Below are 12,800 nucleotides of genomic sequence, written 5' to 3' on the forward strand. Positions count from 1 at the left end.
GTTTTTGATATTGGTCATCACTGAGAGAGAAAGCAGTGATGGTGAAAGGGAAGACAAGTTATATATGTTTTTGGCTAATGGTTGAATCCTATTTGTAGTGCATTCCTATTGCCCTAAAGCCAGCATACACAGAAGTTTTATAAAGCCCTGGGTGAGCTGTAAGGTCTTGCGTAAGTATTTCCCCTAAAGGGATAAAATATTACATCTGAACAAGGCCATCCATAAACTACTTGGTATACAATATCCTGTGTAATGGACCCCTACCTATTTCTATACACCAATTTCTGAAAATCTGGTCCTAATTTAGATAGAGGGATTTAAGACGTCATTGTAGAGCTGATGTTCTTATTTTCAGTTCAGATCCTGAAGATAACAACAATCAAGAGACTTAAGCACTGCAAATAAGACAGAAACAAGAAATAACTCCTAATATCTTGAAGTGTTAGTCCTCTACTAACATCCAGTGAACTCCTAAGTTGTTTCCCAGATGAAATATACAGTCCCAAGCGTGATTACCAAAAGGGTTGTAATTTGAATACTTATTTGAATTTTTCATCATTTCAGAAAGCTAAAAGAGTTATTACAAGGGAAAAATAGAAGAGGAAAGCACTATGAAGTCAATGTATCATTCACCAGAGTATCACTTTTGCTGCTGCATGCCCATGCTACAAGAGTGGCCTGTTGCCTACAAAGCAAGGGGATGCACCGAATGAAAGACAGGACTTTTGCAGGTCTGCTTTTGCTATGACTACACATTAGCGATGACAACTGGGAATATTCTTGGTCCCAGGCATTTACACAGTATCAAGAGCACTGACTACTTTTGAGCATGAGATTATGTGTAGCAAACAGTAGTACTAAAGATGTTTGTGATTGTGTTTAGATTTGACATCAGTAGGATAGAATAGGATATAATTGAATAGTTCCAGTTGGAAGGGACGTACAATGGTCATCTAGTCCAACTGCCTGACCGCTTCAGGGCTGACGAAAAGTTAAAGTGCATTATTAAGGGTATTGTCCGAATGCCTTTTAAACACTGACCTCTCTAGGAAGCCTGTTCCAGCATTTGACCAAATGTTTCCTAATATCTAGTCTGATCCTGCCCTCATGCAGCTTTGAACAGTTCCACGCGTCCTGTCGCTGAATACCAGGGAGAAGAGCTATGCAAAGATGAAGAGCCTAGGTCACTGGAGGAAATGAAAAGAAATAAACTACTTCAGCCTAGCAATACGGAGACAGAAGGTCATCTGTCTGCAGTATCCCAGTGTGAAGAGAAGACAACTACCAAAGAAAGAGGGCTCTTTGGGTAAATCAGGAATAAAGGTTTATAAACTGACTAAAAATAAATCTAGTTTCAAAGCAGTTACTATACTAAACATAAAAGGAATAAAGCTCTGCAACACCTTCTACTTCAAAAGACAAGGAACCTCAAATTTGTTTTCATTTGGACACTGTCAAATTATTGCATTTAATTTAATTTAATTGCATTAAATTATGCAGCTTATAATGAAAAGGGATTTATTCTAATGAATTAGAGGCCCAGTATAGTTTTATGTTGTATTTTCCATACTGTGGCAACTATTTCCTTGAGTACAGCAGCTTTTTTGCCCTGAAGAAAGGTCATCATGATTAAATAATGAAGTTCTACATATTTGTATTAGACGTGCCATACAAGTTCATGAGGTTTTGAGCTGTACTCTAACCTTCAATCCTCAAACTTCTCCTGCTGTAGAACTAGGATAATTATCTTCTTTACATGGATACTGAGGATTAAATAAATTAACAATATTTGTTTAGAGAAGGTTACATAAAACCCAAAAAATATTCTCCAACTAGGAAATCTAATTTTATTTTTTCCTCCATCCATTTAATCTGAAATGATTGTTGCTTGAATTGTTAGTTGGATACATGACTGCAAAGATATACCTGGCAGACACAGTAAAACTCTCAGAAGTAACACCAGCTGACTCAAAATGCATACAAGCGTAGTGCTCCAGATAAAATTTTAGTATTATGCCACTGCCACATCACTAGAGATTATTCAGTGATTGAACAGGAGAGGAAAATGAGAGGTTCTATTACCTCCAGGGTTACACTTACTTTTTCAATTCTTTTTCATCTGTTGAATTTGATTGTCCTCATAAAGCAAATAATTTGTTCATATGTTCTGTTGCATTGCATTAGAGATTGTTTTCTTTAGCTGACCTATGCCTGCATTCAGTTTTGAAATGGTAAGTTGCAGCAAATACATAGCTAGAGACCTATCTGTAAAATGTGGACATATTACAGAAAGGCAGATGCTTTAGAATTAAAATGGGGAATTCTGAGATCACTGCAACAGAAGGTCCTGTAATATATGTTCAGTGTTGCTTGGCAATGCTGTTTTGAAGGGCAGCACAAGTCCAGTCTAACTGTAGATCCTGTATGCCTTTGTAGGACCTGAACTGTCCACCCAAAACTTGGAAATCAGTTCAGAAAAAGATACCAAAAATGCTAAGTGCTTAGACCGAACTTCTAAATCACAATGAAGTGATGTGGGCCAGCACTGTACCCTTGTGGCCAAGAAGGCCAATGGTACCCTGGGCTGCATTAAAAGGAGTGTGGCCAGCAGGTCGAGGGAGGTTATCTTCCCCCTCTACTCTGCCCTAGTGAGGCTACATTTGGGGTGCTGTGTCCAGTTTTGGGGCCCTCCGTTTAAGAAGGGCAGGGAACTGCTTGAGCAAGTCCAGCAGAGAGCTACCAAGATGATCAGGGGACTGGAGCATCTCCCTTATGAGGAAAAGCTGAGAGACCTGGGTTTGTTCAGCTTGGAGAAGAGAAGACTGAGGGGGGATTTCATCAATACCTATAAATATCTGAAGGGCAGGATGGGACTAAACTCTTTTCAGTGGTGCCCAACGACAGGCCAAGGGGCAATGGGCACAAGTTGGAACACAGGAAGTTCCACCTCAACATGAGAAGAAACTTCTTTCCTGTGAGGGTGCCAGCGCAGCGGCACAGGCTGCCCAGGGAGGGTGTGGAGTCTCCTTCCCTGGAGATATTCAAACCCCACCTGGACACGTTCCTGTGCCCCCTGCTCTGGGTGTGCCTGCTCAAGCAGGGGGGGTTGGACAAGATGATCTCCAGAGGTCCCTTCCAACCCCTGCCATTCTGTGATTCTGTGTTTCTGTAATGGCAAGTGAGAAGCAGAACAATCATTAGCACCTTATCCTTTTTTTTCTGTATTTGTCTCAGCACCGACTGAGCTTTTGACCATCCAGATTCTCCCTTGAGAACAGATGTTCATGTGGAGACAGCAAAGAAATACTGCTTTGGTTGAGTTTCTGCTGGTGTATACTTGCAAGAGCAAACAGGATACTGAGGGGGACTTACTTAGAAGGATTGTAACACCTTTTTTTAAATTGTGAATGTACCACATTCCTTGCTTCTGTAGCAATCTCTGGATACTGGAAACTTCCATTTATCGCTCAATCTACCCTGCAGGTTTAATGTTACAGGTGGAAGTATATGAAAAATAGCTGATTGTAAATGGTGTCCTGATGCTTCCAGTACAACTATAGTGTGGTCACAATAGGGTAGTGCAAACAATTTGACTGAAGCGGTTTTCCCTGTATTGGAGAAAAGTTGAGATTTGTAACTCTACAGATTCTTTGAATCCTTAAAGCGTTTGTTGTTTTATTGACTTTGGATAGTGAAAATGATTTTAGAGGTCAAATATTTTCCTACAGATATTTCCCTACTAGCCCTCAAACAGGTAGCAACGTTAATCTGTCAATCAATCACTGCAGTTAACTCTGATTTCCCTGTCTCTACTAGAGTAAGTGTGACTATGACCCTTTCTATTGACCAGCATCGCCACAAGGTTGTCAGGAAACAGTCGAGGCAATGGTCCCTCATGTCTAAGCTAAATGCAATGAAAATGCACTAGGGTGATGTGACCTATTAAGTTCAGACTGAACTATATTTTTGTTTTGAAACTTGACTCATCCAAATAGATCAACATGTTTACCTGCATCATGCCTAGTGGCTTATTCTAAATGACACTGATCACTTAAACCTCTGAAGAAATGGATTAGTCATCCAGGTTTACAGAATATATGGAAGAGACAAGAAAAGGCCTAGTAAGTTTGTCATATGACAAGATTACTTTTTATATCATAGGATAATAGAAGGTTTGGGTTGGAAAGGACCTTTAAAGATCATCTAGTCCAATCCCCCTGCCATGGGCAGAAACATCTTTCACTAGATCAGGTTTCTCAAAGTCCTGTCCAACTTGGCATTAAACAATGCCAATGACAGGGCATCCACAACTTCTCTGGGCAACTGTTCCAGTGTCTCACCATCGTAAGATCTCCCATTGTAAAAAATTCCTTCCTTATATCCAATATAAATCTACCTTTTTTCCAGTTAAAACCTTTGCTCCTTGTCCTGTCACTACAGGCCCTGGTAAAAAGTCTCTGTCTTTCTTATCAGCTCCCTTTATATACTGAAAGGCTGCAACAAGGTCTTCCCAGAGCCTCTTCTTCCCCAGGCTGAACAGTCCCAGCTCTCTCAGTCTTTCTTCAGCAGGTAAGTATTCCAGCCCTCTGATCCTTTTTGTGCCCCTCCTCCTGACATGCTCCAGCAGGTCTATGTCTTTCTTATGCTGGGGGCCCCGGAGCTGGATGCAGTACTCCAGGTGGGGTCTCACCAGAGCGGAGCAGGGACAATACCTCCCTTGACGTGCTGGCCAAATAGTACTGGTCCCAGTACAGACCCCTGAGGGATCCTCTCTCTTCTTCTGCACTACTTGTCACTTCAAATTTGACCTCAGCTTCACTCTCTTTGGAGTCTCCTCTTTTCTCCTTCTTTCAGAAATGCCTGTTTTCTTTTGCAGGGTGGGTATGGACTGCAAAAAGATCCCATTGTCTGCTACAAACCCTACTCATTGCATTTACCCCTAGGTGTTCTGACCCATTCATTTCCCTTGTCTAACGTGGAGGTCTCTTCCCACTCCTGTGAAGTCCTATGTTTCTCCAGTCCTATGAAAAAAGCAACATAGGAAGAGACATCAACATACTAGATGCTGTTTAAAATCATCCATAAAGTAAAGATATTTCTGCCCTTCATTTTATGTGTCTTCCAGAAAGAAAGATCTTTTAACCATTACTGCATTCACTAGCCATAAGTAGCAAGTTATTATATAGTCCAAAACGCATGTGCTTATCCTGTGTTTTTGTTCATTCATGTGTATTAGTTGCCAATTTTGTTTAATATTTTGCTTGCATGACAGGTGACCTGGCTGCCTGCTTCCTACTTTTGCCCTGCGTCTAGAGAAGCAAGACCTAAGCCCTTCTGTGATGTTGAAGCCAGTCCAGCCCCCAGAGAGCATCCACATGGCAAGCAGGGCAAGGCTGAGCTCATGTCAACATACTCAGTCAGGTTGTACCAGGGATGTAGCCTGGGGCAGCAAAAAGGCTGGCTGGGGCTGCCTGAGACCCTAGTTAAATGCCCAGGTTATTTGTGTGAATGGATCTTTTTGTCAGGAGCTGTGAGAGAAATTCCTGAAGTCATTTTGAACTCACTGTGTAAAACGCAGCCTTATGACAGCAGCAAAGGCGCCCTTGAGACCTTTCTTCTCTTTGCCCCTCAACTTTAAAAAGTCATAATGCTGCATGTTGGGAGAGAAACACTTCTGAACTGTACTATAATATTGTATTTAGTGTGGCATGTCCTGCAGTAAGTGATCATTTTGACTTGGCCATTTTCAGCTTAAGAGCTTGGGTGTGCAATTCTATTTGGACAAAAAATTTTCACCATTTCCAAATGACTGAGAAGGTAATGCAGCATCACTTCTTTATGTTGACTATTATTTACTCAAAGTCAGCCCAGATACCAGTAAAGAGAAGAGATGAAAAAACAGATCATGATTATTAATATCTACATGAATTTTAATGAAAAATTATAACAACTTATAAAGAATGCTATGGTAAGCCCGTGAACCTCTAAAAGGTCATGTACTAAACAAACAGGGTCTTTTTTCAAGACTTAATAGGTGTGTTCCAATTTGTGCATAAAATGAGGCTTGACACAATTGTCCCTGCGTTGTATACTATCTTTCCAGATCTGCAGTTTTGTGTTCTCATGCAGCTAAAATATCTTAGTTTTCCAAGTGGGAAAATGAGCAACTTAACTTAAAAAAAAAAAAAAACCAAAAGTTACCTTATCCAGATATTTCTGCAGCTTTAAAAATGAAGCATTCTTTTTTGTCGGTAATAGTGAAAACTGCACAATGCCACATGAAAATAGACAGTGAAAATACAGTTGTTATACAGCCAGTTGGGAATTGTTAAGGTTATTATTATTTTTTTATGACTATCACGTGTAACTCTGTTTCCCAAAGCGTATATGCATTTCTCCCTGCTCAGTGCATAAGGTAAGATCAAGAAGGACCAGAAAGGCTTGCTGGAAAACGGCATATATAAGGCACAGACAGATTATCATTAAAGAAAGAAGGACTTCTTGTTCCTCATCTGCCAGCAGGGAAGTTCCATGAAGGCCCTAGAAGAGGGGGTTGGCATGGGTAGCAACCCACTTGGTGAGAGGCAGGTCGTGGTGGTACAGCTTCCCGGAGACCACCGCAGCCATGGCATGTCTGGGAGGTGTCTGACTTCTGATGTGAGCCAGTACCAGTTCTCTGGATGGTGCGCTATCACACATCCTAACGTAGCAAAATAATAGGAAAATGCCTTCCCTTTTGCTCACAGTTCTAACACTGTTCCCCTGCTTCTTCACAGCCTCTCTGTAGAGGCTCTCAGCTTGGGCCCAGGTGGCTGCTCTACCTTGTGTGCATGAACAATGAAGATAAACCTGAAGAAAATTCAACGTGTGAGCAGTCCCACTGCAGCAAAAGGGCTGTGTGCCTGAGTAAGTGCTCACTCATGAGAACCAGAGTTGCACACACTGGGTGCAGGTCTTGTTGGGGAACACTTTTAAGTATATTATTATTATCATCATCATCATCATCATCATCTCGCTGTCCACCAGAAAAAAAAAACAACAATAAAACTCTGAAGTCTATGCAGCTGGCTTATTTTGTTCATTCTTTCTATTTACCTTCTCCCTCACCCAGCACCCCCTCAATACATGACAAATTCGGAAAGGTCACAGTATTAATTATTTTCAAATAAGTGTGTATATTCTTTCCAGCATCACTTCTCCAAATCCTTGGGGGAAATGGCAGTGTCATCTTCTATTTTTATAAGTGCAGTGATTTTAATACAAGAAGACAGGGAGTAGAAATCAAACCACTAATCAAGGACTTCTACTCACATCTAATAGTGAGTGCTTAGATGCACTTTCTGACACCAGAAATAGCACATTGCTGATCACAGGGTTTAGGTGGGCTTTTTCCCTAATTGTAATAGGCAGTATTAAATGCGTTAGCCTGAGTTTCAGTAGTCCAGGGAGCCTTAGGTGTGCTACCTGAGCAACTAAATGTGTGGAAGCAAATAGTCGGAAGCCCACGAGCTGCAGTGGAGCAAGGCTATTTTACATCAACAAAGGCTGTGACTTATAATCTGATCAGTGACTTCCAAGTGGTTGGTTCTGTAGATCTTTGGGTGATATGAGTTTAATTTGACTTAAATTTGGCTGTAAGTAGTAATGCAGCAAATTTCTGTTTTCTCTGAGTGCTAACTTGAAGTTACGTGAAATCGCAAGCGCAGATTCACTCAGTCATCTCACTGTGTCTCACCCATAACCATACCCTCTCAAGGACTCATTATTCATATCTTGACTTCTGTATCAATAAAAAATGAACTTCTGATATGTGAGGTAAAGGTTAACCTCAAAAGCTGCCACACCATTATGTTATCCAGCTAATGATCCCTGGTTCTCAGCGCAGTGTGTCCTCAGATACAGCTACATCAGCCAGAAAGCTCTTCTGTGTCAGGGTCCCTGTGCCTTTCTATGGAATACATGAAAGCAAGACACCCCAAGCGATCATCTCCACAACAGCAAGCCCATGGCTACAGGGAAGCTCCGTATCTCTCAGGTGAATGTTTAACACCTGCTTGCATGTAATTCATGAAAGAGCAGGTTTTTCTCAGCACCGCCACAGTGAAAGGAAGGTAGCTGAAGCTGTCATGGAAAACCTGTTTGGGGTAGATGCATGGGTAGAAGTTTGAAAAGAGGCAATGCACACTTTACAGGGAGCTGTGATGGGAATAAAAGCCCTGAGAGAGGTAAGAGAAGATGAAACAGAAAATCCGCGTAACTACATTAACTGTGTAACTACAAAGGACTGAAGCACTGAAAGCTTAAGCGTGCTGACCCTGCCCAGCTTGCTCCAGCAACTGGAGGTAGCAGTGCCAGCCCAGCTGGCATGGTACTTGGCTCTGTGCTGCATTTTCAGGGGCCTGCCCATCAGGGAGGGCTGCCCCAGGCATGCACAGCCAAGGGGCAAAACAGCTATGCATAGTGAGAGAACTGAGTTGCCTTCTCTATGCTCTCTTCCAGCTTTCCCCCGAACATCACTGGTCTCAGGCAAGTTTAGTGCTTTACAGCTTTGTCAACAAAGCTGCCTGGCGTGATGTTATCATCCCAGCAACAGTTGAGCTTAAATGGTGCATCTCTCTCCTCCAGAGCAGAGGAAGAAGGAAAGCGGCATGCCCCATGCCATCTCGCCTGAGGGAGTCCCTGCAACTGGAGAGAAATTCACCATTTTTACCAGTATTTTGTTGCCTCAGGTCAGTGAAGAAGGCAACAACCAAGACAAAACTTTTTCTCTGGGGTTCCTGGACCATGAAAGTGCCTCAGGGCCTGCTTAAGAGTTAATTTAAAGGTGTGCTCTGCAGGACGAGTTTTAAGGCTGACTCAGAGGCTGGTAGTTCCATGATATTCCACATTGATTTATGATAGCTGGAAGCTAAAGCCACAGCTGCAGTCAAACAATGCCATTTTGCAATCTTCAGGGCATATCCCAAAGCAAAAAGGTTAGCTTATGCACAGAGAACTAAAACTCAAGCCATATGTTCTCAGTGTATTTATAAGATGCAGAAGTAAATAGCCTACTGTGGCATCTTGCATCTGTAAAGAAAGGACTATGAAAAATACAGGTCAGATAATTTCTGTGTTGGGAGGCACCAGCCTCCTGTGACAATTATCAGCTAAGCATGAAGCCCAGAAACACTGAGTTCTCGGAAGAAAACAGCTTTTCCTGAGGTGTTAAATTTACAAAAAAGAATGAGAACAACTACAGAGTGGCTGAGGTGCCATGAACGCTGGTAACGCATTGGATGAGGGTGTTACTATTGTTCCTGTTCTGAAAGGAAGGGGTACAGATGGAGGCATGTGTTTCACCCTTTTTGGGTGAAGCTCATTCCTCAGTGTCAGATAAAAATATATTTTTACTGCTAATACACAGTGGCACAGTAGATGAGAGCTGCAGATTAATGCTAGGCATCAGCTATTGTTTTGGTTTTATTACAGTGAAAAGTGTTTACCCCGCATCTGACTGAGCTCCTTTTCAGGAGTGATTTTTGTCTTGGTTTCTGCAGCAATAAGAAAGCCAACGATGAAAAAAAGCAACGCGTAGAGCGACTACCAGCTGGCAACTAATGATCCACTCTCCAAAACTGATTTGACTTTGCCCCCTTGCATTTTTTTGTTCAGTGGTGGCAGCTGTGGAACAGTAGGCAGTGAGAAACAAATGAAATGCTCAGTGTTGAAAGACAGAAATGTAATACACTGGTCTCGCATGTGACTGGAGACGAAGGAAAGACATTTAAGAAATTGTTTCCAGTTCCCTGCCATGGTGCTCCTGAGTTGTTGCACAGCCCTTCCAGTTCCTGCTACTAAGAAACTGCCAGCGTTGCCTCAAAACTGTCCTAACAGAATCTTCCCCCTTGTAGACAGATCATCCCTCACACTGATCTTTCCTTATAAGAGAGGATAAACTGGAACAAAATTAAACTCCATATCGAGAAACAAGGTAAGTATTCAGAAGTATTTCCTTTATAGCTGAAAGAGTCAGCTACTGGAAGGAAGGAGTGATTTTACACAGCTTGCTACATTCCTGTGATGTGCAAGCACCCCGGTTTCATTCCTGCTAATCAACTTTTTCTCAACAGTGAGCCTTTGCATTTTGCCTCAGCACACCCACAGCAGCGTGACAGTCTCATAAGCCTTTGATGCTGCAGAACACACAGTTCTCAATAACTGCTTGGAGCACTTTGAGAATATAAAAACAGCCTTAATTGTGTGTATATCTGTGGATGCCAGGTTGTCACCACAGGTAATTGTGCATGTGATTCTGTTCTCAAGACATATGGAGGCACTCAAGGCTCTGTACTGAGTTAATGTGTTTTAGGACCCATATCCTTCGCCGGCTTCCATACTCTTGCCATGTGGGATGTGATCCATGTGTAAAGATAATCCCAAAATGTACTCGCGATCTCTGTTATAGCCTACTCCAGTGGTCACGGCACAGTCAGGTGATCTCATGGAAGCCAAGGACCTCAGTCAAAGCGCTCAGAAAATAAAGAAGCAAGAGAGATGCTGCTGTTAAGTTCCCATAAGAATTGTAAAAGGTAAGGGGAAGGAGAAAAAGTTTCTATTTTGCTTCAGCATTAGCACTTTTCAAATGGAGCTCTTTAGCTTTTTCAGTGTCAGCTCAAACTAGACTTTGGAAATACAGTCCTGGTCTTGGGGAAGGCAATAGTACTTTTCTTTCTGATTTCAGGGAGGTTTCATGGGTTGCCTGAGATCTTCCCCTCAAACTCCAGGAGTAGATTCGTTCTTTGTTTAAAAACTTCAGGTTAGATGAACCAGACCAAGAATGATTTCAGGCTGGTGGCAAAATTGGAATGTATTTGGTGGTTACATTCAGCTTTTCCTTGCCTAGGCTCCATAATAATATAATGCTGCTGTTGATAAATACTAAGGGTAGGCTCCAGCATACACTGAACAAGAAAGGACAAAGGGGGTTTATTTACTTTATAATAGTGTAATGGACATAATGAAGAAAGGAAATTGAGAACAACCTCTAACACATAATGTAATAAAAAAGATAAGCTATTTTCGTAAACTATGGGTATTTTCCAAATTTATTACTGCAAAATGCTTTTAAAACTTCCAGATCTGCCATTATCAAACTTTAGAGTCAGAGTTGTCAACACGGAAGCATTAGGAAGACCACGTTTGTGTACTTAAAATGCCATTTACAGGGATGAGGGACCTGAACTGGATCTAGGCATTTTAGAAGTGTTAGAATTGGCCTTGGTCCTCATGAGACAAAATTAATTATCTCTTTTGGCATGTAGCTGAGCTGGGAATTTAACAGGAAGGATATACATGTCCACAAAAACTGTAATTGCAATGACCATTTGTTTTCAAGGGGATCTCTCATGAAAATGGTATTTGCAAATGGTCTCCTCCTTTATATTGTTTTCAAGGTCATGAAATCCCTTCTGCTTCTTGTCCCTCTTTTCTCCCCTGCCAACCCCCACCCCAATCCCTCCCCACTGCAAATGTTTGAGTATTCTTGTAAATAGATGCCAATACCTTTGGCAACTCTGCAGCATACAAATTAACACCCAATGTGTCCTCAGAAGAACACAAGCAATTTCGATAAGCAAATGTTTATCTGTTCTTCCTATCTAGCAATATATTGTGTTGATTGCAAACACTTCCACCCCATGACTCCAGTGATATAGTTTGGAGAAGCCTTGAATGCCCTTTTCCCAAAGACACATCTATAGGACTCCCAGTGGTCAAGAATGCCTGACAGACGGTGAAGAAAATACAATTTAAAAAGAATATACGTCTTACCTGCTTATTCATAAGTATGTAGATAATGGGATTGCAAACAGTGCTGCTTTTTGCTAGGATGGAAGGTATGATGCTTGCAACCGGAGTCACCACACCTGGCTTACCAAACGTTGCAAGTAATGCTATAACTCCATAGGGAATCCAACACACGAGATAACAGATAACTGTAGTGATCACCATGAACAGTACGTGGTATTCTCTTTTGCGGGCAGCGGTCTTGTGGATTTTTCCAACCTAGAGGAAGGTGAAAAAAGATGGTATTTAAGAAGCTGAGCTGTTGGATTGATTGCTTTAACAACCTGGGACTATTGGTCTTGTATCAGCAATGATAATCAACATTGTAGTTCCAGAAGCAAGACAAACCCAAACCCAAAAGTGAGTGAATGCAGAGTGAAGGCTTTAATTGTCTCCACCAGGCACCAGGGGATGCCCTGCAGACATTAGGCTTCATGCAAGCGTAAACGACGGTCCCAGCGGAGATTGGAGCAAAAGCAGAAAGGTTACAACGTTAGCATCTAGACCTTAATAGCTGGTAGGTCATCTCCAGTTGCTTTTCAGGTATGGTATTTTGTATAATTGTACGACGTTTTCACTCAAGTTATTCCAGTATATAGGACTGGCTTGAGAGGGAGAAGCACTACAAAGCACAAGTGAACCAACAGAAGCATTTTCTGTTTGGGGTGTGGAAACAGCAGAGCAATGCGACGACTGTGCTTAGTACCTCTGTCCTGGGATGGTTTCAAGGCTTGGCTAGGCAAAGCCTCAGCTGGCCTCGAGTAGGGTTGGCATGTTCACACTCAGGGCTGGACACTAGAGAAGCCTTGCAAAGAACACTTTATGAAGTTTTAAGCAGCAGGATTCCTCGTTTCTAGACTATTTCTTCTGGGTAGTTAACCATTTTGATAAAAGGGCCTCATTCCTGATAAAAATCAGAACCAGTTTTTTTGTGCTCTTAAAAAAGCATGCCAAATACTGACATAGTGCAGCTA

The 12,800-nt window shown here is 41.9% G+C and overlaps 1 protein-coding gene across 1 annotated transcript in view; it reads right to left on the minus strand.

The window, feature by feature from the left end:
- Positions 1 to 12,800, minus strand: part of LOC142056796 (pinopsin-like) — a 109,289-nt gene that overhangs the window by 20,274 nt on the left and 76,215 nt on the right. Inside the window, exon 4 of the mRNA XM_075092247.1 lies at positions 11,812 to 12,045. Within this exon, the coding sequence (XP_074948348.1) occupies positions 11,812 to 12,045 (234 nt within the window). The remainder of the gene's footprint in view (positions 1 to 11,811; positions 12,046 to 12,800) is intronic.

This window comes from Phalacrocorax aristotelis, chromosome 1 (genome assembly GCF_949628215.1).
Source record: "Phalacrocorax aristotelis chromosome 1, bGulAri2.1, whole genome shotgun sequence".
Lineage (NCBI taxonomy): Eukaryota > Metazoa > Chordata > Aves > Suliformes > Phalacrocoracidae > Phalacrocorax > Phalacrocorax aristotelis.